Raw genomic sequence first — 25,589 nt, forward strand, 5'->3', positions numbered from 1 at the left:
CATTTAGCAAAAATATTTTATTATATATGTACATACAGTGAAGAGAATAGGCAACATGTATAAATTTATCAAATAAAATTACATAACCTTTTTTGTTAAATGTCAGTTTTAATGATCAATAATAGCCATTATAAAAGTACAAGTAGCCTAAAAGGTATAAGAAGCTTTACAATAATAAAGCAAACGATTCAGTCAAACATAATTCAGCGCTCTAGGCTACAACATAAAGTTAAATAGACTAAATATATAAAGCTATGAAACTTCACTTTGCCCTCAGCCAAAACGTTTTGCCAGGGAACAAATGATAGACTGAGACAAAAAAAAAAAAATTAAAAAAAATAACCCGTTAGATATACACAAGACGATTTATATCTCATGTTAAACCACTAGACTAGAGACATACGAGCCAGCGGCAAACGTCAGCAGCACACGTCAGCAGCACTAGCCGAGGGAAGGCTGTTCTCGGCGGGGTACATGAGCGCCGAGCGTCCGATTGCCTGGATCTCACAACTCCGAAAACGTCAGATCAAATTTTCAAATAGGCGCTCTCTTTATAAATAAACCAAAGATTTGAGCTTTAAACAACTACATTCTCGCCTGAAAAACTACATTTCGTGACACAATAACAGTAGCATTTTTAAATTATGCGGGTTTTCTAATCTGCTATTGACGCTTGCTAGTTGGTGTGAGAAGCATTCTGGGATACCTGGCTGTCTCAAGTCCACACAAGTCACCTCTCGATGCCTCCTCGGTAAAAGGGGTGGATCAAGAACAGATCCGGGGATTTGAACTGGACTTGGTTAGATGTGAACTTTGAATTGGAACAGTACTTGGGCAGCGACTGATGACGTTTCACAAGAACAGACAAGTACGCATATTGAGAAACAGCTTATTGCTCTTTTGGATTAGCGATCGATCACACTACACGGCTTGGCGGTAATTGACTGTTTGTGGAGATATACTTGCTGGATTATTTCACCTTGGAGATCGCTTCACAGGACAGCGCTGTTCCTCATCGTGTGCACGGACTTAAAACGGCTTACCGGTGAGGTCGATTCAATGCACACATACACAACATTGGACTGGAACACACACTTACATTTTTGTATATATTGATTTTCAGTGCTTTCTATTTAATACACTTTGGGTGGTCACTTGATCTTGCTTGTTTACATTGTGAGCAATTCTATCCAACGCTTTCATAGAGGGTCTAGAACGTATATTTTGTGGTGTATCCTGCCTTGTATAGGCAGAACGTTACAAAGTTAGATGGCTTAGGCAGAAACTTGGCTTGTTTAGTTCAAGTCAAGAATCTCAATGCACAAAAGAAAAAGGTTTAGTAGTGCAGAAGTCAAACTGAGAACAGTCATGAAACATCCAACTCCAGACAGAAATGAATACCAAAGAGAAACATGTTGAGTTTCATGAAGTTTATTAAAACACAAAAATTCACTTGACCAGGTTAACTTGTCCACTAGACACCACAGTTTGCCCACTAGAGATGGTCTTGACATGCGTGTCCCTTCCTGTAAAAAGTGGTAGAAGCATGAGGGGCATTTAAATAAATTCTCAGTTCCTGAAGTCAACTTACAGCAAGCACTCACTTTTCCTAGTGCAACTTTGCTCACAGGAGCCAGAGGAGGGATGGCACACCGCTGTACTACAGTGGATGAAGATCTAACAGAGGGGGAAAGGGTTAAGCCATAGAATTCACTGTAAAAAGCACTAATATTAAGGGTTGAGGTAAGGCTGCAGAGCATACGGTTTCCTGCAGAGGAGCCAGTGATGCTGGATCTACAAATGTGAACATCTTCACAACAAAGCGCTTGTAGTGGGTCGGGAACTGAAGACCAGATGATCCAGCCACTGGAACCAATGTGGTCAGGTAACGATCATCCTGGTAAGGGCATCTGAAAGGCAAAGAGGCAGTCAGAAATGCCTTACAGCACACTAGATGGATAAAGACTGGCCTTACTCACCCATCAACCAGAAGATCCCATTGGGGTAGACTGAGTGGACTGGGGGTTGATGTCGCCCAGCAACGTCCCAGCATCAGGACAATGTTGGGGTCGGTCCTCTCCAAAATGTGCACCTCAACATACACAGGCTCCCGCAGGACTTTTGTAACTGGATAATCAGCATCACTGTAGTAGGACGTGTACGCCTCGTCCCCTGAGGAAGAATGCAGTGTTTAACTAGAAACTGGAGTTTTAGAAAGGCTTTAGGCATACTTGGGACAAACACTTACCTTCTGCACAGCCTTTGGTGACACATTGACCATTTGCCAGTCTAAGCTCCACCCTGAGGGGTCCAGGAGCAGCTACTGGTGGAGGTGGAGGAACGGTGTTGACCTCCACAACCAGAGCTTCCACAGAGGTACCAGAGTACCTACACTGGAAGAGAAGCCTGGACAACAAACAGTGAGCTTGTAGCACTTGTCAATGATTCACCTTTATGATAAAGCATACATCACTTACTCAAAATGGCTGTCCCTTGTAATGGAACCAAGTGGTCCGATACCCACTTCATATGAGGAGGTCATTCTGTTTTCATACACCACATATCCACTGTCCTCCTGCAAATAGTAACAGTGTTGGCATCCAATCCAGTCTAAGCCATGCAGAACAAAACCAAGAGCAGCTACTCGCCATCATGCTTGTGCCACATGCAGTGACAGGGAACTGGTATATAGCAAAGAAAGGTGTGGATCCCACAGGACTGCAAGCTGGATCACTTCCACCCAGGAGACGGACTGAATCCAGGCAGCGTAACATCTCTAGCCACCACTACCACAAACTGACCATCTCTTATACACTGGACAGTCACTGGAACAAGTTACAAGAGCAGGTTATTGCTGAGGATCAGTTTAACATGAATGCCTCTACATTGACTCTACACTCTTACCTGCCTTCCCATAGTAACACTGCTGTCCATTAAAGCAGCAGTTGATAGCAGCACACTCAGCACCACTGATACCAGGTGGTCCACATTGAATCTGCTCATAATCCGCTACAGTACATTTGTCAAGGGGCTCTGCCTGTGCCACTGGCTGCTTAGGCTGAAACTGCTGAGGAAACTGTTGACTAGCTTGCTGTTGAACTGACTGAGGAAACTGTTGACTAGCTTGCAGTTGAACCTGCTGAGGAAACTGTTGACTAGCCTGCTGTTGAACTGACTGAGGAAACTGTTGACTAGCTTGCTGTTGAACCTGCTGAGGAAACTGTTGACTAGCTTGCTGTTGAACCTGCTGAGGAAACTGTTGACTAGTTTGCGGTTGAACTGACTGAGGAAACTGTTGACTAGCTTGCTGTTGAACTGACTGAGGAAACTGTTGACTAGCTTGCTGTTGAACTGGCTTTTGAACCTTCTGAGGAAACCATTGACTAGCTTGCTGTTGAACTGGCTTTTGAACCTTCTGAGGAAACCATTGACTAGATTGCTGTTGAACTGGCTTTTGAACCTGCTGAAGAAACTGTTGACTAGCTTGCTGTTGAACCTGCTGAAGAAACTGTTGACTAGCTTGCTGTTGAACTGGCTTTTGAACCTTCTGAGGAAACCATTGACTAGCTTGCTGTTGAACTGGCTTTTGAACCTTCTGAGGAAACCATTGACTAGATTGCTGTTGAACTGGCTTTTGAACCTTCTGAGGAAACCGTTGACTAGCTTGCTGTTGAACTGGCTTTTGAAACCGCTGGTCAGTTTGCTGGAACATCAGCGCATCAGGATTCAGGGGCCGATCACTCCACTTCGGAACAGCATGACTAAACGCACAGAACCAAACACAAAGTGCCAGCGACTGAACAGCACACCAACTTCCTGCCATTGTTCAACAGCTAGTCACACTGTTGAGGTGCTGCTCTTTGGTCCTTTTGTACTCTACAGACTTTGGCTAATTAATGATAATCCCACCCTCTTCATTAAGTCATGATTCTCCAGACTTGCACGAGTGGGAGTTTATGCAACTAGGTGATTCTATTGTTTAAGTCAATTTTTCCCTTTTGAACATACATAAAACCACATTGAGCTGAATTCAGAATAGTATGCTAGTACTATTTCTGCCATTCTGAATTCAGCCTTTTTTATATTAGATGTTTTAGCTATTCTGGATTGTTTTTCTCTCTCTTTGAAACACATCATAGTTTTCTCATGGCAACAGGCCTGTATATTTTAAGAAAGTTTAAATCACACCTGCTAGCGCACTTCTTAAAATGTTTACGTACTAGGTCAGTAGGCGGTAGAGTACACCGTTTTGCGGCTGTTCGAACACATTCAACCACATGAGCATCTACTCTATGAAAGCAATCTGGTCGAATGTGTTGGACTACCTCTGGAAGTGGCCAAAAATAGACAAGCTAAAAAAAAAAAAAGCCCCTTTTTTACACCTTCATTTACCACAGTCCACTTGTGATCCGATTTACAAAAAATGCTTCTTAGTACCAGGTGTAAACAAGGCCTTGGACAGCTACCTAGTTGGGATACAACAGTTAAGGGATGAATGCTTACATGAAAGCAGTCTACATTACTGGGACTAGCCTGAAATTTAAATAAATAAATAACCAAAATTCAGTATCAACCAATCCTTTATCCAAAGATATGATTCTATACTTGCGTGACTGTAAAAAAAGCATTACAAAAAGCCAATGAGTGACCTCAGAGGGGTTTGGGCATCAATATATGCAGTTATGCTAGTCCAGCCATAAAGTCGTATGTAAAGCCTCAAACAGACAGAAGCTAAAACCTTAATTATATGTGAAACATGAACAGGGGCCCAAGTTAATGACTAGAACTTGGCAAATAGTAAAGTTGTAGCGTGGCCACATAAAGGGGATATTTATAAGACGGCTTATTAAACTAATTAAAGAGTTATACATGTCAGATGTTCTTATATTAAAGAATCCCTGGGTTTTTGTTGCCCCTGTCCAGTTTTGGTCTTACTGTTTTTTCTGAGCAAGAGTCTTGATCGTTACACCTGGGAATCCCCGTGACGTCATACTTCAGCTGATCAACTTCACTTCCGTTAAAGGGAGCCGGCTTACCGGCATTCGGGAGCAACTTTACTATGGCCGTTTCTCGATACCAAGTACGCAAACTTCGGACTTGAGTCCTTGGTAGTTCGGACTTGACAAGTTCGACTCAGGAGAATGAACTCCCGAGGACGGTAGGGATGGGGAAATGATGCCTCATGAATCACTGAGGCTTTCTCCTGACTGTTCCGGGAAAAGATTCAAAGCTTCGAGAGTGTCGAGAACAGCGCCATCTGGTGCTTATTTAAAATAAAGCAGCCAGAAGCCTGTGTTAGAAGCTCTGGCAGATGAAGCAACCACAACACACTCCATAGTTTCAATATTATGTGTACAAATAAAAGCCTTACATGTTTGTGTTTTATTTGTTCATTAAATAAATTCATTTTCTCTCCTCACAAACCCATCAACCAGACTGAGCCAACAATGACTCGTTAAATACATAGACAGTATATAAACTGGACACAGCGACCCCATTGGATTCAACGGAGACAAGTGAAGTCAATTAGAAGCTCTCACTTCCTGGGGGTCGAGCGTACTGCACAGACTCAAACTGAGTTTGACGACGTAGATGTGACGTGAGCAACCCGTCCGTCTTCTAGTAGCTGTGCCAAGAGAAATCTGAATCATTCCCTTCCGAAACTTGCAGAGACGGAGAGTGTGAGTAGGAGCTGTCCATGAGCTAGGAGCAGGAGCAACTTTTGCTAAGTATTCTGATTAATTATTTTGTCATTTTGCCTCCACGTCCCCCCGATCAAAATGAATGGGAGTCAATGGAATGCTAACAGCAGGTGGGGGTCGGCTAATCAATGGCGGCGCCCGGGGAAGCTTCAAAATAATATGAAACCCTGCCCCCCTGGTTAAATAAGATCTGGGGTTCGAGCCTTCTGACACCCAAAGCGAAACACGCACGTGATTGGACAGAAAGTGAGGCTCGTCGATCACGTGACTCTAGTAAACCAATACACACCCCGATACGGGGCTTCACTAGAAATTTTGTCGCATGTGTGATACGCACATCGAAGCTTCAGTGTCATACGTAACATCACTAGAGGACGGGAGGACGCAAGTCCGATAATTCTGCAAATGGAACAGCGACGTACTTGATAGCGTCACTCAGCTCGCTCTGGCTACTCCGGTTATCTCTTTATGTATATTTAGGCTACAATAAAACAAAATATGTTATAAAACACCACTCTGCCTCTCTTCATTTTCATTAAAAAAAATCTTAAACATATTAATGGCCACTGTGGTTCAGGCAACGCAATTGATTATCTTCACTGCATATATTTATAACAACACGAAATATAAAACACAACCCTGACTCTTTTTGTTTTGATACATAAAAAACATTATAATATTGATCATTAAAACTGACATTTAGCAAAAATATTTTATTATATATGTACATACAGTGAAGAGAATAGGCAACATGTATAAATTTATCAAATAAAATTACATAACCTTTTTTGTTAAATGTCAGTTTTAATGGTCAATAATAGCCATTATAAAAGTACAAGTAGCCTAAAAGGTATAAGAAGCTTTACAATAATAAAGCAAACGATTCAGTCAAACATAATTCAGCGCTCTAGGCTACAACATAAAGTTAAATAGACTAAATATATAAAGCTATGAAACTTCACTTTGCCCTCAGCCAAAACGTTTTGCCAGGGAACAAATGATAGACGGAGACAAAAATAAATAAATAAAATAAAATAACCCGTTAGATATACACAAGACGATTTATATCTCATGTTAAACCACTAGACTAGAGACATACGAGCCAGCGGCAAACGTCAGCAGCACTAGCCGAGGGAAGGCTGTTCTCGGCGGGGTACATGAGCGCCGAGCGTCCGATTGCCTGGATCTCACAACTCCGAAAACGTCAGATCAAATTTTCAAATAGGCGCTCTCTTTATAAATAAACCAAAGATTTGAGCTTTAAACAACTACATTCTCGCCTGAAAAACTACATTTCGTGACACAATAACAGTAGCATTTTTAAATTATGCGGGTTTTCTAATCTGCTATTGACGCTTGCTAGTTGGTGTGAGAAGCATTCTGGGATACCTGGCTGTCTCAAGTCCACACAAGTCACCTCTCGATGCCTCCTTGGTAAAAGGGGTGGATCAAGAACACATCCGGGGATTTGAACTGGACTTGGTTAGATGTGAACTTTGAATTGGAACAGTACTTGGGCAGCGACTGATGACGTTTCACAAGAACAGACAAGTACGCATATTGAGAAACAGCTTATTGCTCTTTTGGATTAGCGATCGATCACACTACACGGCTTGGCGGTAATTGACTGTTTGTGGAGATATACTTGCTGGATTATTTCACCTTGGAGATCACTTCACAGGACAGCGCTGTTCCTCATCGTGTGCACGGACTTAAAACGGCTTACCGGTGAGGTCGATTCAATGCACACATACACAACATTGGACTGGAACACACACTTACATTTTTGTATATATTGATTTTCAGTGCTTTCTATTTAATACACTTTGGGTGGTCACTTGATCTTGCTTGTTTACATTGTGAGCAATTCTATCCAACGCTTTCATAGAGGGTCTAGAACGTATATTTTGTGGTGTATCCTGCCTTGTATAGGCAGAACGTTACAAAGTTAGATGGCTTAGGCAGAAACTTGGCTTGTTTAGTTCAAGTCAAGAATCTCAATGCACAAAAGAAAAAGGTTTAGTAGTGCAGAAGTCAAACTGAGAACAGTCATGAAACATCCAACTCCAGACAGAAATGAATACCAAAGAGAAACATGTTGAGTTTCATGAAGTTTATTAAAACACAAAAATTCACTTGACCAGGTTAACTTGTCCACTAGACACCACAGTTTGCCCACTAGAGATGGTCTTGACATGCGTGTCCCTTCCTGTAAAAAGTGGTAGAAGCATGAGGGGCATTTAAATAAATTCTCAGTTCCTGAAGTCAACTTACAGCAAGCACTCACTTTTCCTAGTGCAACTTTGCTCACAGGAGCCAGAGGAGGGATGGCACACCGCTGTACTACAGTGGATGAAGATCTAACAGAGGGGGAAAGGGTTAAGCCATAGAATTCACTGTAAAAAGCACTAATATTAAGGGTTGAGGTAAGGCTGCAGAGCATACGGTTTCCTGCAGAGGAGCCAGTGATGCTGGATCTACAAATGTGAACATCTTCACAACAAAGCGCTTGTAGTGGGTCGGGAACTGAAGACCAGATGATCCAGCCACTGGAACCAATGTGGTCAGGTAACGATCATCCTGGTAAGGGCATCTGAAAGGCAAAGAGGCAGTCAGAAATGCCTTACAGCACACTAGATGGATAAAGACTGGCCTTACTCACCCATCAACCAGAAGATCCCATTGGGGTAGACTGAGTGGACTGGGGGTTGATGTCGCCCAGCAACGTCCCAGCATCAGGACAATGTTGGGGTCGGTCCTCTCCAAAATGTGCACCTCAACATACACAGGCTCCCGCAGGACTTTTGTAACTGGATAATCAGCATCACTGTAGTAGGACGTGTACGCCTCGTCCCCTGAGGAAGAATGCAGTGTTTAACTAGAAACTGGAGTTTTAGAAAGGCTTTAGGCATACTTGGGACAAACACTTACCTTCTGCACAGCCTTTGGTGACACATTGACCATTTGCCAGTCTAAGCTCCACCCTGAGGGGTCCAGGAGCAGCTACTGGTGGAGGTGGAGGAACGGTGTTGACCTCCACAACCAGAGCTTCCACAGAGGTACCAGAGTACCTACACTGGAAGAGAAGCCTGGACAACAAACAGTGAGCTTGTAGCACTTGTCAATGATTCACCTTTATGATAAAGCATACATCACTTACTCAAAATGGCTGTCCCTTGTAATGGAACCAAGTGGTCCGATACCCACTTCATATGAGGAGGTCATTCTGTTTTCATACACCACATATCCACTGTCCTCCTGCAAATAGTAACATTGTTGGCATCCAATCCATTCTAAGCCATGCAGAACAAAACCAAGAGCAGCTACTCGCCATCATGCTTGTGCCACATGCAGTGACAGGGAACTGGTATATAGCAAAGAAAGGTGTGGATCCCACAGGACTGCAAGCTGGATCACTTCCACCCAGGAGACGGACTGAATCCAGGCTCAATCGAGGCAGCGTAACATCTCTAGCCACCACTACCACAAACTGACCATCTCTTATACACTGGACAGTCACTGGAACAAGTTACAAGAGCAGGTTATTGCTGAGGATCAGTTTAACATGAATGCCTCTACATTGACTCTACACTCTTACCTGCCTTCCCATAGTAACACTGCTGTCCATTAAAGCAGCAGTTGATAGCAGCACACTCAGCACCACTGATACCAGGTGGTCCACATTGAATCTGCTCATAATCCGCTACAGTACATTTGTCAAGGGGCTCTGCCTGTGCCACTGGCTGCTTAGGCTGAAACTGCTGAGGAAACTGTTGACTAGCTTGCTGTTGAACTGACTGAGGAAACTGTTGACTAGCTTGCTGTTGAACTGACTGAGGAAACTGTTGACTAGCTTGCAGTTGAACCTGCTGAGGAAACTGTTGACTAGCCTGCTGTTGAACTGACTGAGGAAACTGTTGACTAGCTTGCTGTTGAACCTGCTGAGGAAACTGTTGACTAGCTTGCTGTTGAACCTGCTGAGGAAACTGTTGACTAGCTTGCTGTTGAACTGACTGAGGAAACTGTTGACTAGCTTGCTGTTGAACTGACTGAGGAAACTGTTGACTAGCTTGCTGTTGAACTGGCTTTTGAACCTTCTGAGGAAACCATTGACTAGCTTGCTGTTGAACTGGCTTTTGAACCTTCTGAGGAAACCATTGACTAGATTGCTGTTGAACTGGCTTTTGAACCTGCTGAAGAAACTGTTGACTAGCTTGCTGTTGAACTGGCTTTTGAACCGGCTTTTGAACCTGCTGAAGAAACTGTTGACTAGCTTGCTGTTGAACTGGCTTTTGAACCTTCTGAGGAAACCATTGACTAGCTTGCTGTTGAACTGGCTTTTGAACCTTCTGAGGAAACCATTGACTAGATTGCTGTTGAACTGGCTTTTGAACCTTCTGAGGAAACCGTTGACTAGCTTGCTGTTGAACTGGCTTTTGAAACCGCTGGTCAGTTTGCTGGAACATCAGCGCATCAGGATTCAGGGGCCGATCACTCCACTTCGGAACAGCATGACTAAACGCACAGAACCAAACACAAAGTGCCAGCGACTGAACAGCACACCAACTTCCTGCCATTGTTCAACAGCTAGTCACACTCATGAGGTGCTGCTCTTTGGTCCTTTTGTACTCTACAGACTTTGGCTAATTAATGATAATCCCACCCTCTTCATTAAGTCATGATTCTCCAGACTTGCACGAGTGGGAGTTTATGCAACTAGGTGATTCTATTGTTTAAGTCAATTTTTCCCTTTTGAACATACATAAAACCACATTGAGCTGAATTCAGAATAGTATGCTAGTACTATTTCTGCCATTCTGAATTCAGCCTTTTTTATATTAGATGTTTTAGCTATTCTGGATTGTTTTTCTCTCTCTTTGAAACACATCATAGTTTTCTCATGGCAACAGGCCTGTATATTTTAAGAAAGTTTAAATCACACCTGCTAGCGCACTTCTTAAAATGTTTACGTACTAGGTCAGTAGGCGGTAGAGTACACCGTTTTGCGGCTGTTCGAACACATTCAACCACATGAGCATCTACTCTATGAAAGCAATCTGGTCGAATGTGTTGGACTACCTCTGGAAGTGGCCAAAAATAGACAAGCTAAAAAAAAAAAAAAGCCCCTTTTTTACACCTTCATTTACCACAGTCCACTTGTGATCCGATTTACAAAAAATGCTTCTTAGTACCAGGTGTAAACAAGGCCTTGGACATCTACCTAGTTGGGATACAACAGTTAAGGGATGAATGCTTACATGAAAGCAGTCTACATTACTGGGACTAGCCTGAAATTTAAATAAATAAATAAACAAAATTCAGTATCAACCAATCCTTTATCCCAAGATATGATTCTATACTTGCGTGACTGTAAAAAAAGCATTACAAAAAGCCAATGAGTGACCTCAGAGGGGTTTGGGCATCAATATATGCAGTTATGCTAGTCCAGCCATAAAGTCGTATGTAAAGCCTCAAACAGACAGAAGCTAAAACCTTAATTATATGTGAAACATGAACAGGGGCCCAAGTTAATGACTAGAACTTGGCAAATAGTAAAGTTGTAGCGTGGCCACATAAAGGGGATATTTATAAGACGGCTTATTAAACTAATTAAAGAGTTATACATGTCAGATGTTCTTATATTAAAGAATCCCTGGGTTTTTGTTGCCCCTGTCCAGTTTTGGTCTTACTGTTTTTTCTGAGCAAGAGTCTTGATCGTTACACCTGGGAATCCCCGTGACGTCATACTTCAGCTGATCAACTTCACTTCCGTTAAAGGGAGCCGGCTTACCGGCATTCGGGAGCAACTTTACTATGGCCGTTTCTCGATACCAAGTACGCAAACTTCGGACTTGAGTCCTTGGTAGTTCGGACTTGACAAGTTCGACTCAGGAGAATGAACTCCCGAGGACGGTAGGGATGGGGAAATGATGCCTCATGAATCACTGAGGCTTTCTCCTGACTGTTCCGGGAAAAGATTCAAAGCTTCGAGAGTGTCGAGAACAGCGCCATCTGGTGCTTATTTAAAATAAAGCAGCCAGAAGCCTGTGTTAGAAGCTCTGGCAGATGAAGCAACCACAACACACTCCATAGTTTCAATATTATGTGTACAAATAAAAGCCTTACATGTTTGTGTTTTATTTGTTCATTAAATAAATTCATTTTCTCTCCTCACAAACCCATCAACCAGACTGAGCCAACAATGACTCGTTAAATACATAGACAGTATATAAACTGGACACAGCGACCCCATTGGATTCAACGGAGACAAGTGAAGTCAATTAGAAGCTCTCACTTCCTGGGGGTCGAGCGTACTGCGCAGACTCAAACTGAGTTTGACGACGTAGATGTGACGTGAGCAACCCGTCCGTCTTCTAGTAGCTGTGCCAAGAGAAATCTGAATCATTCCCTTCCGAAACTTGCAGAGACGGAGAGTGTGAGTAGGAGCTGTCCATGAGCTAGGAGCAGGAGCAACTTTTGCTAAGTATTCTGATTAATTATTTTGTCATTTTGCCTCCACGTCCCCCCGATCAAAATGAATGGGAGTCAATGGAATGCTAACAGCAGGTGGGGGTCGGCTAATCAATGGCGGCGCCCGGGGAAGCTTCAAAATAATATGAAACCCTGCCCCCCTGGTTAAATAAGATCTGGGGTTCGAGCCTTCTGACACCCAAAGCGAAACGCGCACGTGATTGGACAGAAAGTGAGGCTCGTCGATCACGTGACTCTAGTAAACCAATACACACCCCGATACGGGGCTTCACTAGAAATTGTGTCGCATGTGTGATACGCACATCGAAGCTTCAGTGTCATACGTAACATCACTAGAGGACGGGAGGACGCACGTCCGATAATTCTGCAAATGGAACAGCGACGTACTTGATAGCGTCACTCAGCTCGCTCTGGCTACTCCGGTTATCTCTTTATGTATATTTAGGCTACAATAAAACAAAATATGTTATAAAACACCACTCTGCCTCTCTTCATTTTCATTAAAAAAAATCGTAAACATATTAATGGCCACTGTGGTTCAGGCAACGCAATTGATTATCTTCACTGCATATATTTATAACAACACGAAATATAAAACACAACCCTGACTCTTTTTGTTTTGATACATAAAAAACATTATAATATTGATCATTAAAACTGACATTTAGCAAAAATATTTTATTATATATGTACATACAGTGAAGAGAATAGGCAACATGTATAAATTTATCAAATAAAATTACATAACCTTTTTTGTTAAATGTCAGTTTTAATGATCAATAATAGCCATTATAAAAGTACAAGTAGCCTAAAAGGTATAAGAAGCTTTACAATAATAAAGCAAACGATTCAGTCAAACATAATTCAGCGCTCTAGGCTACAACATAAAGTTAAATAGACTAAATATATAAAGCTATGAAACTTCACTTTGCCCTCAGCCAAAACGTTTTGCCAGGGAACAAATGATAGACTGAGACAAAAATAAATAAATAAAATAAAATAACCCGTTAGATATACACAAGACGATTTATATCTCATGTTAAACCACTAGACTAGAGACATACGAGCCAGCGGCAAACGTCAGCAGCACTAGCCGAGGGAAGGCTGTTCTCGGCGGGGTACATGAGCGCCGAGCGTCCGATTGCCTGGATCTCACAACTCCGAAAACGTCAGATCAAATTTTCAAATAGGCGCTCTCTTTATAAATAAACCAAAGATTTGAGCTTTAAACAACTACATTCTCGCCTGAAAAACTACATTTCGTGACACAATAACAGTAGCATTTTTAAATTATGCGGGTTTTCTAATCTGCTATTGACGCTTGCTAGTTGGTGTGAGAAGCATTCTGGGATACCTGGCTGTCTCAAGTCCACACAAGTCACCTCTCGATGCCTCCTCGGTAAAAGGGGTGGATCAAGAACACATCCGGGGATTTGAACTGGACTTGGTTAGATGTGAACTTTGAATTGGAACAGTACTTGGGCAGCGACTGATGACGTTTCACAAGAACAGACAAGTACGCATATTGAGAAACAGCTTATTGCTCTTTTGGATTAGCGATCGATCACACTACACGGCTTGGCGGTAATTGACTGTTTGTGGAGATATACTTGCTGGATTATTTCACCTTGGAGATCGCTTCACAGGACAGCGCTGTTCCTCATCGTGTGCACGGACTTAAAACGGCTTACCGGTGAGGTCGATTCAATGCACACATACACAACATTGGACTGGAACACACACTTACATTTTTGTATATATTGATTTTCAGTGCTTTCTATTTAATACACTTTGGGTGGTCACTTGATCTTGCTTGTTTACATTGTGAGCAATTCTATCCAACGCTTTCATAGAGGGTCTAGAACGTATATTTTGTGGTGTATCCTGCCTTGTATAGGCAGAACGTTACAAAGTTCGATGGCTTAGGCAGAAACTTGGCTTGTTTAGTTCAAGTCAAGAATCTCAATGCACAAAAGAAAAAGGTTTAGTAGTGCAGAAGTCAAACTGAGAACAGTCATGAAACATCCAACTCCAGACAGAAATGAATACCAAAGAGAAACATGTTGAGTTTCATGAAGTTTATTAAAACACAAAAATTCACTTGACCAGGTTAACTTGTCCACTAGACACCACAGTTTGCCCACTAGAGATGGTCTTGACATGCGTGTCCCTTCCTGTAAAAAGTGGTAGAAGCATGAGGGGCATTTAAATAAATTCTCAGTTCCTGAAGTCAACTTACAGCAAGCACTCACTTTTCCTAGTGCAACTTTGCTCACAGGAGCCAGAGGAGGGATGGCACACCGCTGTACTACAGTGGATGAAGATCTAACAGAGGGGGAAAGGGTTAAGCCATAGAATTCACTGTAAAAAGCACTAATATTAAGGGTTGAGGTAAGGCTGCAGAGCATACGGTTTCCTGCAGAGGAGCCAGTGATGCTGGATCTACAAATGTGAACATCTTCACAACAAAGCGCTTGTAGTGGGTCGGGAACTGAAGACCAGATGATCCAGCCACTGGAACCAATGTGGTCAGGTAACGATCATCCTGGTAAGGGCATCTGAAAGGCAAAGAGGCAGTCAGAAATGCCTTACAGCACACTAGATGGATAAAGACTGGCCTTACTCACCCATCAACCAGAAGATCCCATTGGGGTAGACTGAGTGGACTGGGGGTTGATGTCGCCCAGCAACGTCCCAGCATCAGGACAATGTTGGGGTCGGTCCTCTCCAAAATGTGCACCTCAACATACACAGGCTCCCGCAGGACTTTTGTAACTGGATAATCAGCATCACTGTAGTAGGACGTGTACGCCTCGTCCCCTGAGGAAGAATGCAGTGTTTAACTAGAAACTGGAGTTTTAGAAAGGCTTTAGGCATACTTGGGACAAACACTTACCTTCTGCACAGCCTTTGGTGACACATTGACCATTTGCCAGTCTAAGCTCCACCCTGAGGGGTCCAGGAGCAGCTACTGGTGGAGGTGGAGGAACGGTGTTGACCTCCACAACCAGAGCTTCCACAGAGGTACCAGAGTACCTACACTGGAAGAGAAGCCTGGACAACAAACAGTGAGCTTGTAGCACTTGTCAATGATTCACCTTTATGATAAAGCATACATCACTTACTCAAAATGGCTGTCCCTTGTAATGGAACCAAGTGGTCCGATACCCACTTCATATGAGGAGGTCATTCTGTTTTCATACACCACATATCCACTGTCCTCCTGCAAATAGTAACATTGTTGGCATCCAATCCATTCTAAGCCATGCAGAACAAAACCAAGAGCAGCTACTCGCCATCATGCTTGTGCCACATGCAGTGACAGGGAACTGGTATATAGCAAAGAAAGGTGTGGATCCCACAGGACTGCAAGCTGGATCACTTCCACCCAGGAGACGGACTGAATCCAGGCTCAATCGAGGCAGCGTAACATCTCTAGCCACCACTACCACAAACTGACCATCTCTTATACACTGGACAGTCACTGGAACAAGTTACAAGAGCAGGTTATTGCTGAGGATCAGTTTAACATGAATGCCTCTACATTGACTCTACACTCTTACCTGCCTTCCCATAGTAACACTGCTGTCCATTAAAGCAGCAGTTGATAGCAGCACACTCAGCACCACTGATACCAGGTGGTCCACATTGAATCTGCTCATAATCCGCTACAGTACATTTGTCAAGGGGCTCTGCCTGTGCCACTGGCTGCTTAGGCTGAAACTGCTGAGGAAACTGTTGACTAGCTTGCTGTTGAACTGACTGAGGAAACTGTTGACTAGCTTGCAGTTGAACCTGCTGAGGAAACTGTTGACTAGCCTGCTGTTGAACTGACTGAGGAAACTGTTGACTAGCTTGCTGTTGAACCTGCTGAGGAAACTGTTGACTAGCTTGCTGTTGAACCTGCTGAGGAAACTGTTGACTAGCTTGCTGTTGAACTGACTGAGGAAACTGTTGACTAGCTTGCTGTTGAACTGGCTTTTGAACCTTCTGAGGAAACCATTGACTAGCTTGCTGTTGAACTGGCTTTTGAACCTTCTGAGGAAACCATTGACTAGATTGCTGTTGAACTGGCTTTTGAACCTGCTGAAGAAACTGTTGACTAGCTTGCTGTTGAACTGGCTTTTGAACCGGCTTTTGAACCTGCTGAAGAAACTGTTGACTAGCTTGCTGTTGAACTGGCTTTTGAACCTTCTGAGGAAACCATTGACTAGCTTGCTGTTGAACTGGCTTTTGAACCTTCTGAGGAAACCATTGACTAGATTGCTGTTGAACTGGCTTTTGAACCTTCTGAGGAAACCGTTGACTAGCTTGCTGTTGAACTGGCTTTTGAAACCGCTGGTCAGTTTGCTGGAACATCAGCGCATCAGGATTCAGGGGCCGATCACTCCACTTCGGAACAGCATGACTAAACGCACAGAACCAAACACAAAGTGCCAGCGACTGAACAGCACACCAACTTCCTGCCATTGTTCAACAGCTAGTCACACTGTTGAGGTGCTGCTCTTTGGTCCTTTTGTACTCTACAGACTTTGGCTAATTAATGATAATCCCACCCTCTTCATTAAGTCATGATTCTCCAGACTTGCACGAGTGGGAGTTTATGCAACTAGGTGATTCTATTGTTTAAGTCAATTTTTCCCTTTTGAACATACATAAAACCACATTGAGCTGAATTCAGAATAGTATGCTAGTACTATTTCTGCCATTCTGAATTCAGCCTTTTTTATATTAGATGTTTTAGCTATTCTGGATTGTTTTTCTCTCTCTTTGAAACACATCATAGTTTTCTCATGGCAACAGGCCTGTATATTTTAAGAAAGTTTAAATCACACCTGCTAGCGCACTTCTTAAAATGTTTACGTACTAGGTCAGTAGGCGGTAGAGTACACCGTTTTGCGGCTGTTCGAACACATTCAACCACATGAGCATCTACTCTATGAAAGCAATCTGGTCGAATGTGTTGGACTACCTCTGGAAGTGGCCAAAAATAGACAAGCTAAAAAAAAAAAAAAGCCCCTTTTTTACACCTTCATTTACCACAGTCCACTTGTGATCCGATTTACAAAAAATGCTTCTTAGTACCAGGTGTAAACAAGGCCTTGGACAGCTACCTAGTTGGGATACAACAGTTAAGGGATGAATGCTTACATGAAAGCAGTCTACATTACTGGGACTAGCCTGAAATTTAAATAAATAAATAACCAAAATTCAGTATCAACCAATCCTTTATCCAAAGATATGATTCTATACTTGCGTGACTGTAAAAAAAGCATTACAAAAAGCCAATGAGTGACCTCAGAGGGGTTTGGGCATCAATATATGCAGTTATGCTAGTCCAGCCATAAAGTCGTATGTAAAGCCTCAAACAGACAGAAGCTAAAACCTTAATTATATGTGAAACATGAACAGGGGCCCAAGTTAATGACTAGAACTTGGCAAATAGTAAAGTTGTAGCGTGGCCACATAAAGGGGATATTTATAAGACGGCTTATTAAACTAATTAAAGAGTTATACATGTCAGATGTTCTTATATTAAAGAATCCCTGGGTTTTTGTTGCCCCTGTCCAGTTTTGGTCTTACTGTTTTTTCTGAGCAAGAGTCTTGATCGTTACACCTGGGAATCCCCGTGACGTCATACTTCAGCTGATCAACTTCACTTCCGTTAAAGGGAGCCGGCTTACCGGCATTCGGGAGCAACTTTACTATGGCCGTTTCTCGATACCAAGTACGCAAACTTCGGACTTGAGTCCTTGGTAGTTCGGACTTGACAAGTTCGACTCAGGAGAATGAACTCCCGAGGACGGTAGGGATGGGGAAATGATGCCTCATGAATCACTGAGGCTTTCTCCTGACTGTTCCGGGAAAAGATTCAAAGCTTCGAGAGTGTCGAGAACAGCGCCATCTGGTGCTTATTTAAAATAAAGCAGCCAGAAGCCTGTGTTAGAAGCTCTGGCAGATGAAGCAACCACAACACACTCCATAGTTTCAATATTATGTGTACAAATAAAAGCCTTACATGTTTGTGTTTTATTTGTTCATTAAATAAATTCATTTTCTCTCCTCGCAAACCCATCAACCAGACTGAGCCAACAATGACTCGTTAAATACATAGACAGTATATAAACTGGACACAGCGACCCCATTGGATTCAACGGAGACAAGTGAAGTCAATTAGAAGCTCTCACTTCCTGGGGGTCGAGCGTACTGCGCAGACTCAAACTGAGTTTGACGACGTAGATGTGACGTGAGCAACCCGTCCGTCTTCTAGTAGCTGTGCCAAGAGAAATCTGAATCATTCCCTTCCGAAACTTGCAGAGACGGAGAGTGTGAGTAGGAGCTGTCCATGAGCTAGGAGCAGGAGCAACTTTTGCTAAGTATTCTGATTAATTATTTTGTCATTTTGCCTCCACGTCCCCCCGATCAAAATGAATGGGAGTCAATGGAATGCTAACAGCAGGTGGGGGTCGGCTAATCAATGGCGGCGCCCGGGGAAGCTTCAAAATAATATGAAACCCTGCCCCCCTGGTTAAATAAGATCTGGGGTTCGAGCCTTCTGACACCCAAAGCGAAACGCGCACGTGATTGGACAGAAAGTGAGGCTCGTCGATCACGTGACTCTAGTAAACCAATACACACCCCGATACGGGGCTTCACTAGAAATTGTGTCGCATGTGTGATACGCACATCGAAGCTTCAGTGTCATACGTAACATCACTAGAGGACGGGAGGACGCACGTCCGATAATTCTGCAAATGGAACAGCGACGTACTTGATAGCGTCACTCAGCTCGCTCTGGCTACTCCGGTTATCTCTTTATGTATATTTAGGCTACAATAAAACAAAATATGTTATAAAACACCACTCTGCCTCTCTTCATTTTCATTAAAAAAAATCGTAAACATATTAATGGCCACTGTGGTTCAGGCAACGCAATTGATTATCTTCACTGCATATATTTATAACAACACGAAATATAAAACACAACCCTGACTCTTTTTGTTTTGATACATAAAAAACATTATAATATTGATCATTAAAACTGACATTTAGCAAAAATATTTTATTATATATGTACATACAGTGAAGAGAATAGGCAACATGTATAAATTTATCAAATAAAATTACATAACCTTTTTTGTTAAATGTCAGTTTTAATGATCAATAATAGCCATTATAAAAGTACAAGTAGCCTAAAAGGTATAAGAAGCTTTACAATAATAAAGCAAACGATTCAGTCAAACATAATTCAGCGCTCTAGGCTACAACATAAAGTTAAATAGACTAAATATATAAAGCTATGAAACTTCACTTTGCCCTCAGCCAAAACGTTTTGCCAGGGAACAAATGATAGACTGAGACAAAAAAAAAAAAATTAAAAAAAATAACCCGTTAGATATACACAAGACGATTTATATCTCATGTTAAACCACTAGACTAGAGACATACGAGCCAGCGGCAAACGTCAGCAGCACTAGCCGAGGGAAGGCTGTTCTCGGCGGGGTACATGAGCGCCGAGCGTCCGATTGCCTGGATCTCACAACTCCGAAAACGTCAGATCAAATTTTCAAATAGGCGCTCTCTTTATAAATAAACCAAAGATTTGAGCTTTAAACAACTACATTCTCGCCTGAAAAACTACATTTCGTGACACAATTACAGTAGCATTTTTAAATTATGCGGGTTTTCTAATCTGCTATTGACGCTTGCTAGTTGGTGTGAGAAGCATTCTGGGATACCTGGCTGTCTCAAGTCCACACAAGTCACCTCTCGATGCCTCCTCGGTAAAAGGGGTGGATCAAGAACACATCCGGGGATTTGAACTGGACTTGGTTAGATGTGAACTTTGAATTGGAACAGTACTTGGGCAGCGACTGATGACGTTTCACAAGAACAGACAAGTACGCATATTGAGAAACAGCTTATTGCTCTTTTGGATTAGCGATCGATCACACTACACGGCTTGGCGGTAATTGACTGTTTGTGGAGATATACTTGCTGGATTATTTCACCTTGGAGATCGCTTCACAGGACAGCGCTGTTCCTCATCGTGTGCACGGACTTAAAACGGCTTACCGGTGAGGTCGATTCAATGCACACATACACAACATTGGACTGGAACACACACTTACATTTTTGTATATATTGATTTTCAGTGCTTTCTATTTAATACACTTTGGGTGGTCACTTGATCTTGCTTGTTTACATTGTGAGCAATTCTATCCAACGCTTTCATAGAGGGTCTAGAACGTATATTTTGTGGTGTATCCTGCCTTGTATAGGCAGAACGTTACAAAGTTAGATGGCTTAGGCAGAAACTTGGCTTGTTTAGTTCAAGTCAAAAATCTCAATGCACAAAAGAAAAAGGTTTAGTAGTGCAGAAGTCAAACTGAGAACAGTCATGAAACATCCAACTCCAGACAGAAATGAATACCAAAGAGAAACATGTTGAGTTTCATGAAGTTTATTAAAACACAAAAATTCACTTGACCAGGTTAACTTGTCCACTAGACACCACAGTTTGCCCACTAGAGATGGTCTTGACATGCGTGTCCCTTCCTGTAAAAAGTGGTAGAAGCATGAGGGGCATTTAAATAAATTCTCAGTTCCTGAAGTCAACTTACAGCAAGCACTCACTTTTCCTAGTGCAACTTTGCTCACAGGAGCCAGAGGAGGGATGGCACACCGCTGTACTACAGTGGATGAAGATCTAACAGAGGGGGAAAGGGTTAAGCCATAGAATTCACTGTAAAAAGCACTAATATTAAGGGTTGAGGTAAGGCTGCAGAGCATACGGTTTCCTGCAGAGGAGCCAGTGATGCTGGATCTACAAATGTGAACATCTTCACAACAAAGCGCTTGTAGTGGGTCGGGAACTGAAGACCAGATGATCCAGCCACTGGAACCAATGTGGTCAGGTAACGATCATCCTGGTAAGGGCATCTGAAAGGCAAAGAGGCAGTCAGAAATGCCTTACAGCACACTAGATGGATAAAGACTGGCCTTACTCACCCATCAACCAGAAGATCCCATTGGGGTAGACTGAGTGGACTGGGGGTTGATGTCGCCCAGCAACGTCCCAGCATCAGGACAATGTTGGGGTCGGTCCTCTCCAAAATGTGCACCTCAACATACACAGGCTCCCGCAGGACTTTTGTAACTGGATAATCAGCATCACTGTAGTAGGACGTGTACGCCTCGTCCCCTGAGGAAGAATGCAGTGTTTAACTAGAAACTGGAGTTTTAGAAAGGCTTTAGGCATACTTGGGACAAACACTTACCTTCTGCACAGCCTTTGGTGACACATTGACCATTTGCCAGTCTAAGCTCCACCCTGAGGGGTCCAGGAGCAGCTACTGGTGGAGGTGGAGGAACGGTGTTGACCTCCACAACCAGAGCTTCCACAGAGGTACCAGAGTACCTACACTGGAAGAGAAGCCTGGACAACAAACAGTGAGCTTGTAGCACTTGTCAATGATTCACCTTTATGATAAAGCATACATCACTTACTCAAAATGGCTGTCCCTTGTAATGGAACCAAGTGGTCCGATACCCACTTCATATGAGGAGGTCATTCTGTTTTCATACACCACATATCCACTGTCCTCCTGCAAATAGTAACATTGTTGGCATCCAATCCATTCTAAGCCATGCAGAACAAAACCAAGAGCAGCTACTCGCCATCATGCTTGTGCCACATGCAGTGACAGGGAACTGGTATATAGCAAAGAAAGGTGTGGATCCCACAGGACTGCAAGCTGGATCACTTCCACCCAGGAGACGGACTGAATCCAGGCTCAATCGAGGCAGCGTAACATCTCTAGCCACCACTACCACAAACTGACCATCTCTTATACACTGGACAGTCACTGGAACAAGTTACAAGAGCAGGTTATTGCTGAGGATCAGTTTAACATGAATGCCTCTACATTGACTCTACACTCTTACCTGCCTTCCCATAGTAACACTGCTGTCCATTAAAGCAGCAGTTGATAGCAGCACACTCAGCACCACTGATACCAGGTGGTCCACATTGAATCTGCTCATAATCCGCTACAGTACATTTGTCAAGGGGCTCTGCCTGTGCCACTGGCTGCTTAGGCTGAAACTGCTGAGGAAACTGTTGACTAGCTTGCTGTTGAACTGACTGAGGAAACTGTTGACTAGCTTGCAGTTGAACCTGCTGAGGAAACTGTTGACTAGCCTGCTGTTGAACTGACTGAGGAAACTGTTGACTAGCTTGCTGTTGAACCTGCTGAGGAAACTGTTGACTAGCTTGCTGTTGAACCTGCTGAGGAAACTGTTGACTAGTTTGCGGTTGAACTGACTGAGGAAACTGTTGACTAGCTTGCTGTTGAACTGACTGAGGAAACTGTTGACTAGCTTGCTGTTGAACTGGCTTTTGAACCTTCTGAGGAAACCATTGACTAGCTTGCTGTTGAACTGGCTTTTGAACCTTCTGAGGAAACCATTGACTAGATTGCTGTTGAACTGGCTTTTGAACCTGCTGAAGAAACTGTTGACTAGCTTGCTGTTGAACCTGCTGAAGAAACTGTTGACTAGCTTGCTGTTGAACTGGCTTTTGAACCTTCTGAGGAAACCATTGACTAGCTTGCTGTTGAACTGGCTTTTGAACCTTCTGAGGAAACCATTGACTAGATTGCTGTTGAACTGGCTTTTGAACCTTCTGAGGAAACCGTTGACTAGCTTGCTGTTGAACTGGCTTTTGAAACCGCTGGTCAGTTTGCTGGAACATCAGCGCATCAGGATTCAGGGGCCGATCACTCCACTTCGGAACAGCATGACTAAACGCACAGAACCAAACACAAAGTGCCAGCGACTGAACAGCACACCAACTTCCTGCCATTGTTCAACAGCTAGTCACACTGTTGAGGTGCTGCTCTTTGGTCCTTTTGTACTCTACAGACTTTGGCTAATTAATGATAATCCCACCCTCTTCATTAAGTCATGATTCTCCAGACTTGCACGAGTGGGAGTTTATGCAACTAGGTGATTCTATTGTTTAAGTCAATTTTTCCCTTTTGAACATACATAAAACCACATTGAGCTGAATTCAGAATAGTATGCTAGTACTATTTCTGCCATTCTGAATTCAGCCTTTTTTATATTAGATGTTTTAGCTATTCTGGATTGTTTTTCTCTCTCTTTGAAACACATCATAGTTTTCTCATGGCAACAGGCCTGTATATTTTAAGAAAGTTTAAATCACACCTGCTAGCGCACTTCTTAAAATGTTTACGTACTAGGTCAGTAGGCGGTAGAGTACACCGTTTTGCGGCTGTTCGAACACATTCAACCACATGAGCATCTACTCTATGAAAGCAATCTGGTCGAATGTGTTGGACTACCTCTGGAAGTGGCCAAAAATAGACAAGCTAAAAAAAAAAAAAGCCCCTTTTTTACACCTTCATTTACCACAGTCCACTTGTGATCCGATTTACAAAAAATGCTTCTTAGTACCAGGTGTAAACAAGGCCTTGGACAGCTACCTAGTTGGGATACAACAGTTAAGGGATGAATGCTTACATGAAAGCAGTCTACATTACTGGGACTAGCCTGAAATTTAAATAAATAAATAACCAAAATTCAGTATCAACCAATCCTTTATCCAAAGATATGATTCTATACTTGCGTGACTGTAAAAAAAGCATTACAAAAAGCCAATGAGTGACCTCAGAGGGGTTTGGGCATCAATATATGCAGTTATGCTAGTCCAGCCATAAAGTCGTATGTAAAGCCTCAAACAGACAGAAGCTAAAACCTTAATTATATGTGAAACATGAACAGGGGCCCAAGTTAATGACTAGAACTTGGCAAATAGTAAAGTTGTAGCGTGGCCACATAAAGGGGATATTTATAAGACGGCTTATTAAACTAATTAAAGAGTTATACATGTCAGATGTTCTTATATTAAAGAATCCCTGGGTTTTTGTTGCCCCTGTCCAGTTTTGGTCTTACTGTTTTTTCTGAGCAAGAGTCTTGATCGTTACACCTGGGAATCCCCGTGACGTCATACTTCAGCTGATCAACTTCACTTCCGTTAAAGGGAGCCGGCTTACCGGCATTCGGGAGCAACTTTACTATGGCCGTTTCTCGATACCAAGTACGCAAACTTCGGACTTGAGTCCTTGGTAGTTCGGACTTGACAAGTTCGACTCAGGAGAATGAACTCCCGAGGACGGTAGGGATGGGGAAATGATGCCTCATGAATCACTGAGGCTTTCTCCTGACTGTTCCGGGAAAAGATTCAAAGCTTCGAGAGTGTCGAGAACAGCGCCATCTGGTGCTTATTTAAAATAAAGCAGCCAGAAGCCTGTGTTAGAAGCTCTGGCAGATGAAGCAACCACAACACACTCCATAGTTTCAATATTATGTGTACAAATAAAAGCCTTACATGTTTGTGTTTTATTTGTTCATTAAATAAATTCATTTTCTCTCCTCACAAACCCATCAACCAGACTGAGCCAACAATGACTCGTTAAATACATAGACAGTATATAAACTGGACACAGCGACCCCATTGGATTCAACGGAGACAAGTGAAGTCAATTAGAAGCTCTCACTTCCTGGGGGTCGAGCGTACTGCGCAGACTCAAACTGAGTTTGACGACGTAGATGTGACGTGAGCAACCCGTCCGTCTTCTAGTAGCTGTGCCAAGAGAAATCTGAATCATTCCCTTCCGAAACTTGCAGAGACGGAGAGTGTGAGTAGGAGCTGTCCATGAGCTAGGAGCAGGAGCAACTTTTGCTAAGTATTCTGATTAATTATTTTGTCATTTTGCCTCCACGTCCCCCCGATCAAAATGAATGGGAGTCAATGGAATGCTAACAGCAGGTGGGGGTCGGCTAATCAATGGCGGCGCCCGGGGAAGCTTCAAAATAATATGAAACCCTGCCCCCCTGGTTAAATAAGATCTGGGGTTCGAGCCTTCTGACACCCAAAGCGAAACGCGCACGTGATTGGACAGAAAGTGAGGCTCGTCGATCACGTGACTCTAGTAAACCAATACACACCCCGATACGGGGCTTCACTAGAAATTGTGTCGCATGTGTGATACGCACATCGAAGCTTCAGTGTCATACGTAACATCACTAGAGGACGGGAGGACGCACGTCCGATAATTCTGCAAATGGAACAGCGACGTACTTGATAGCGTCACTCAGCTCGCTCTGGCTACTCCGGTTATCTCTTTATGTATATTTAGGCTACAATAAAACAAAATATGTTATAAAACACCACTCTGCCTCTCTTCATTTTCATTAAAAAAAATCGTAAACATATTAATGGCCACTGTGGTTCAGGCAACGCAATTGATTATCTTCACTGCATATATTTATAACAACACGAAATATAAAACACAACCCTGACTCTTT

The 25,589-nt window shown here is 42.9% G+C and overlaps 2 protein-coding genes and 2 pseudogenes across 4 annotated transcripts; all 4 read right to left on the reverse strand.

Annotated features, from left to right (window-relative positions):
• Nucleotides 1–1,179: 1,179 nt before the first annotated feature.
• On the reverse strand, nucleotides 1,180–10,279 carry LOC309474551 (annotated as a pseudogene). The gene is made up of 12 exons: nucleotides 9,677–10,279; nucleotides 9,301–9,460; nucleotides 8,936–9,221; nucleotides 8,634–8,791; nucleotides 8,478–8,557; nucleotides 2,905–3,211; nucleotides 2,478–2,825; nucleotides 2,249–2,406; nucleotides 1,980–2,172; nucleotides 1,763–1,910; nucleotides 1,605–1,677; nucleotides 1,180–1,526 (listed from the first exon to the last, which is right to left on the reverse strand). The product of its transcript is annotated as an uncharacterized misc_RNA (transcript).
• LOC309514191 (zona pellucida sperm-binding protein 4-like) lies at nucleotides 7,565–8,936 on the reverse strand. The gene is made up of 5 exons (XM_082190360.1): nucleotides 8,634–8,936; nucleotides 8,365–8,557; nucleotides 8,148–8,295; nucleotides 7,990–8,062; nucleotides 7,565–7,911 (listed from the first exon to the last, which is right to left on the reverse strand). The coding sequence occupies exons 2-5, from the start codon at nucleotides 8,436–8,438 to the stop codon at nucleotides 7,835–7,837; spliced, it is 372 nt and encodes a 123-aa protein (XP_082046486.1). The 5' UTR covers nucleotides 8,439–8,557; nucleotides 8,634–8,936; the 3' UTR covers nucleotides 7,565–7,834.
• A 3,913-nt stretch (nucleotides 10,280–14,192) lies between the features above and the next one.
• LOC309474552 (zona pellucida sperm-binding protein 4-like) lies at nucleotides 14,193–17,884 on the reverse strand (annotated as a pseudogene). The gene is made up of 8 exons: nucleotides 17,879–17,884; nucleotides 15,758–16,586; nucleotides 15,320–15,678; nucleotides 15,091–15,248; nucleotides 14,822–15,014; nucleotides 14,605–14,752; nucleotides 14,447–14,519; nucleotides 14,193–14,368 (listed from the first exon to the last, which is right to left on the reverse strand). The product of its transcript is annotated as a zona pellucida sperm-binding protein 4-like (transcript).
• Nucleotides 17,885–20,676: 2,792 nt separating this feature from the next.
• Nucleotides 20,677–24,280, reverse strand: LOC309474553 (zona pellucida sperm-binding protein 4-like; the record flags this gene model as incomplete). The annotated part of the gene is made up of 7 exons (XM_082137079.1): nucleotides 20,677–20,753; nucleotides 20,832–20,904; nucleotides 20,990–21,137; nucleotides 21,207–21,399; nucleotides 21,476–21,661; nucleotides 22,143–22,233; nucleotides 24,275–24,280. 7 exons carry the CDS (start codon nucleotides 24,278–24,280, stop codon nucleotides 20,677–20,679), a joined length of 774 nt encoding a protein of 257 aa, XP_081993205.1.
• Between the last annotated feature and the right edge of the window lie 1,309 nt (nucleotides 24,281–25,589).

This window comes from Leuciscus leuciscus, assembly GCF_965113295.1.
Source record: "Leuciscus leuciscus genome assembly, chromosome: 14".
NCBI lineage: Eukaryota > Metazoa > Chordata > Actinopteri > Cypriniformes > Leuciscidae > Leuciscus > Leuciscus leuciscus.

Coding starts and splice junctions, on each gene's coding strand:
- LOC309514191 (XM_082190360.1), bottom strand. CDS start 8,438: ATGCTGGGACGTTGCTGGGCGACATCAACCCCCAGTCCACTCAGTCTA. Junction 8,296..8,364: donor TGGGATCTTCTGGTTGATGG/GTGAGTAAGGCC, acceptor TTTGCCTTTCAG/ATGCCCTTACCAGGATGATC. Junction 7,912..7,989: donor GCAAAGTTGCACTAGGAAAA/GTGAGTGCTTGC, acceptor CACTTTTTACAG/GAAGGGACACGCATGTCAAG.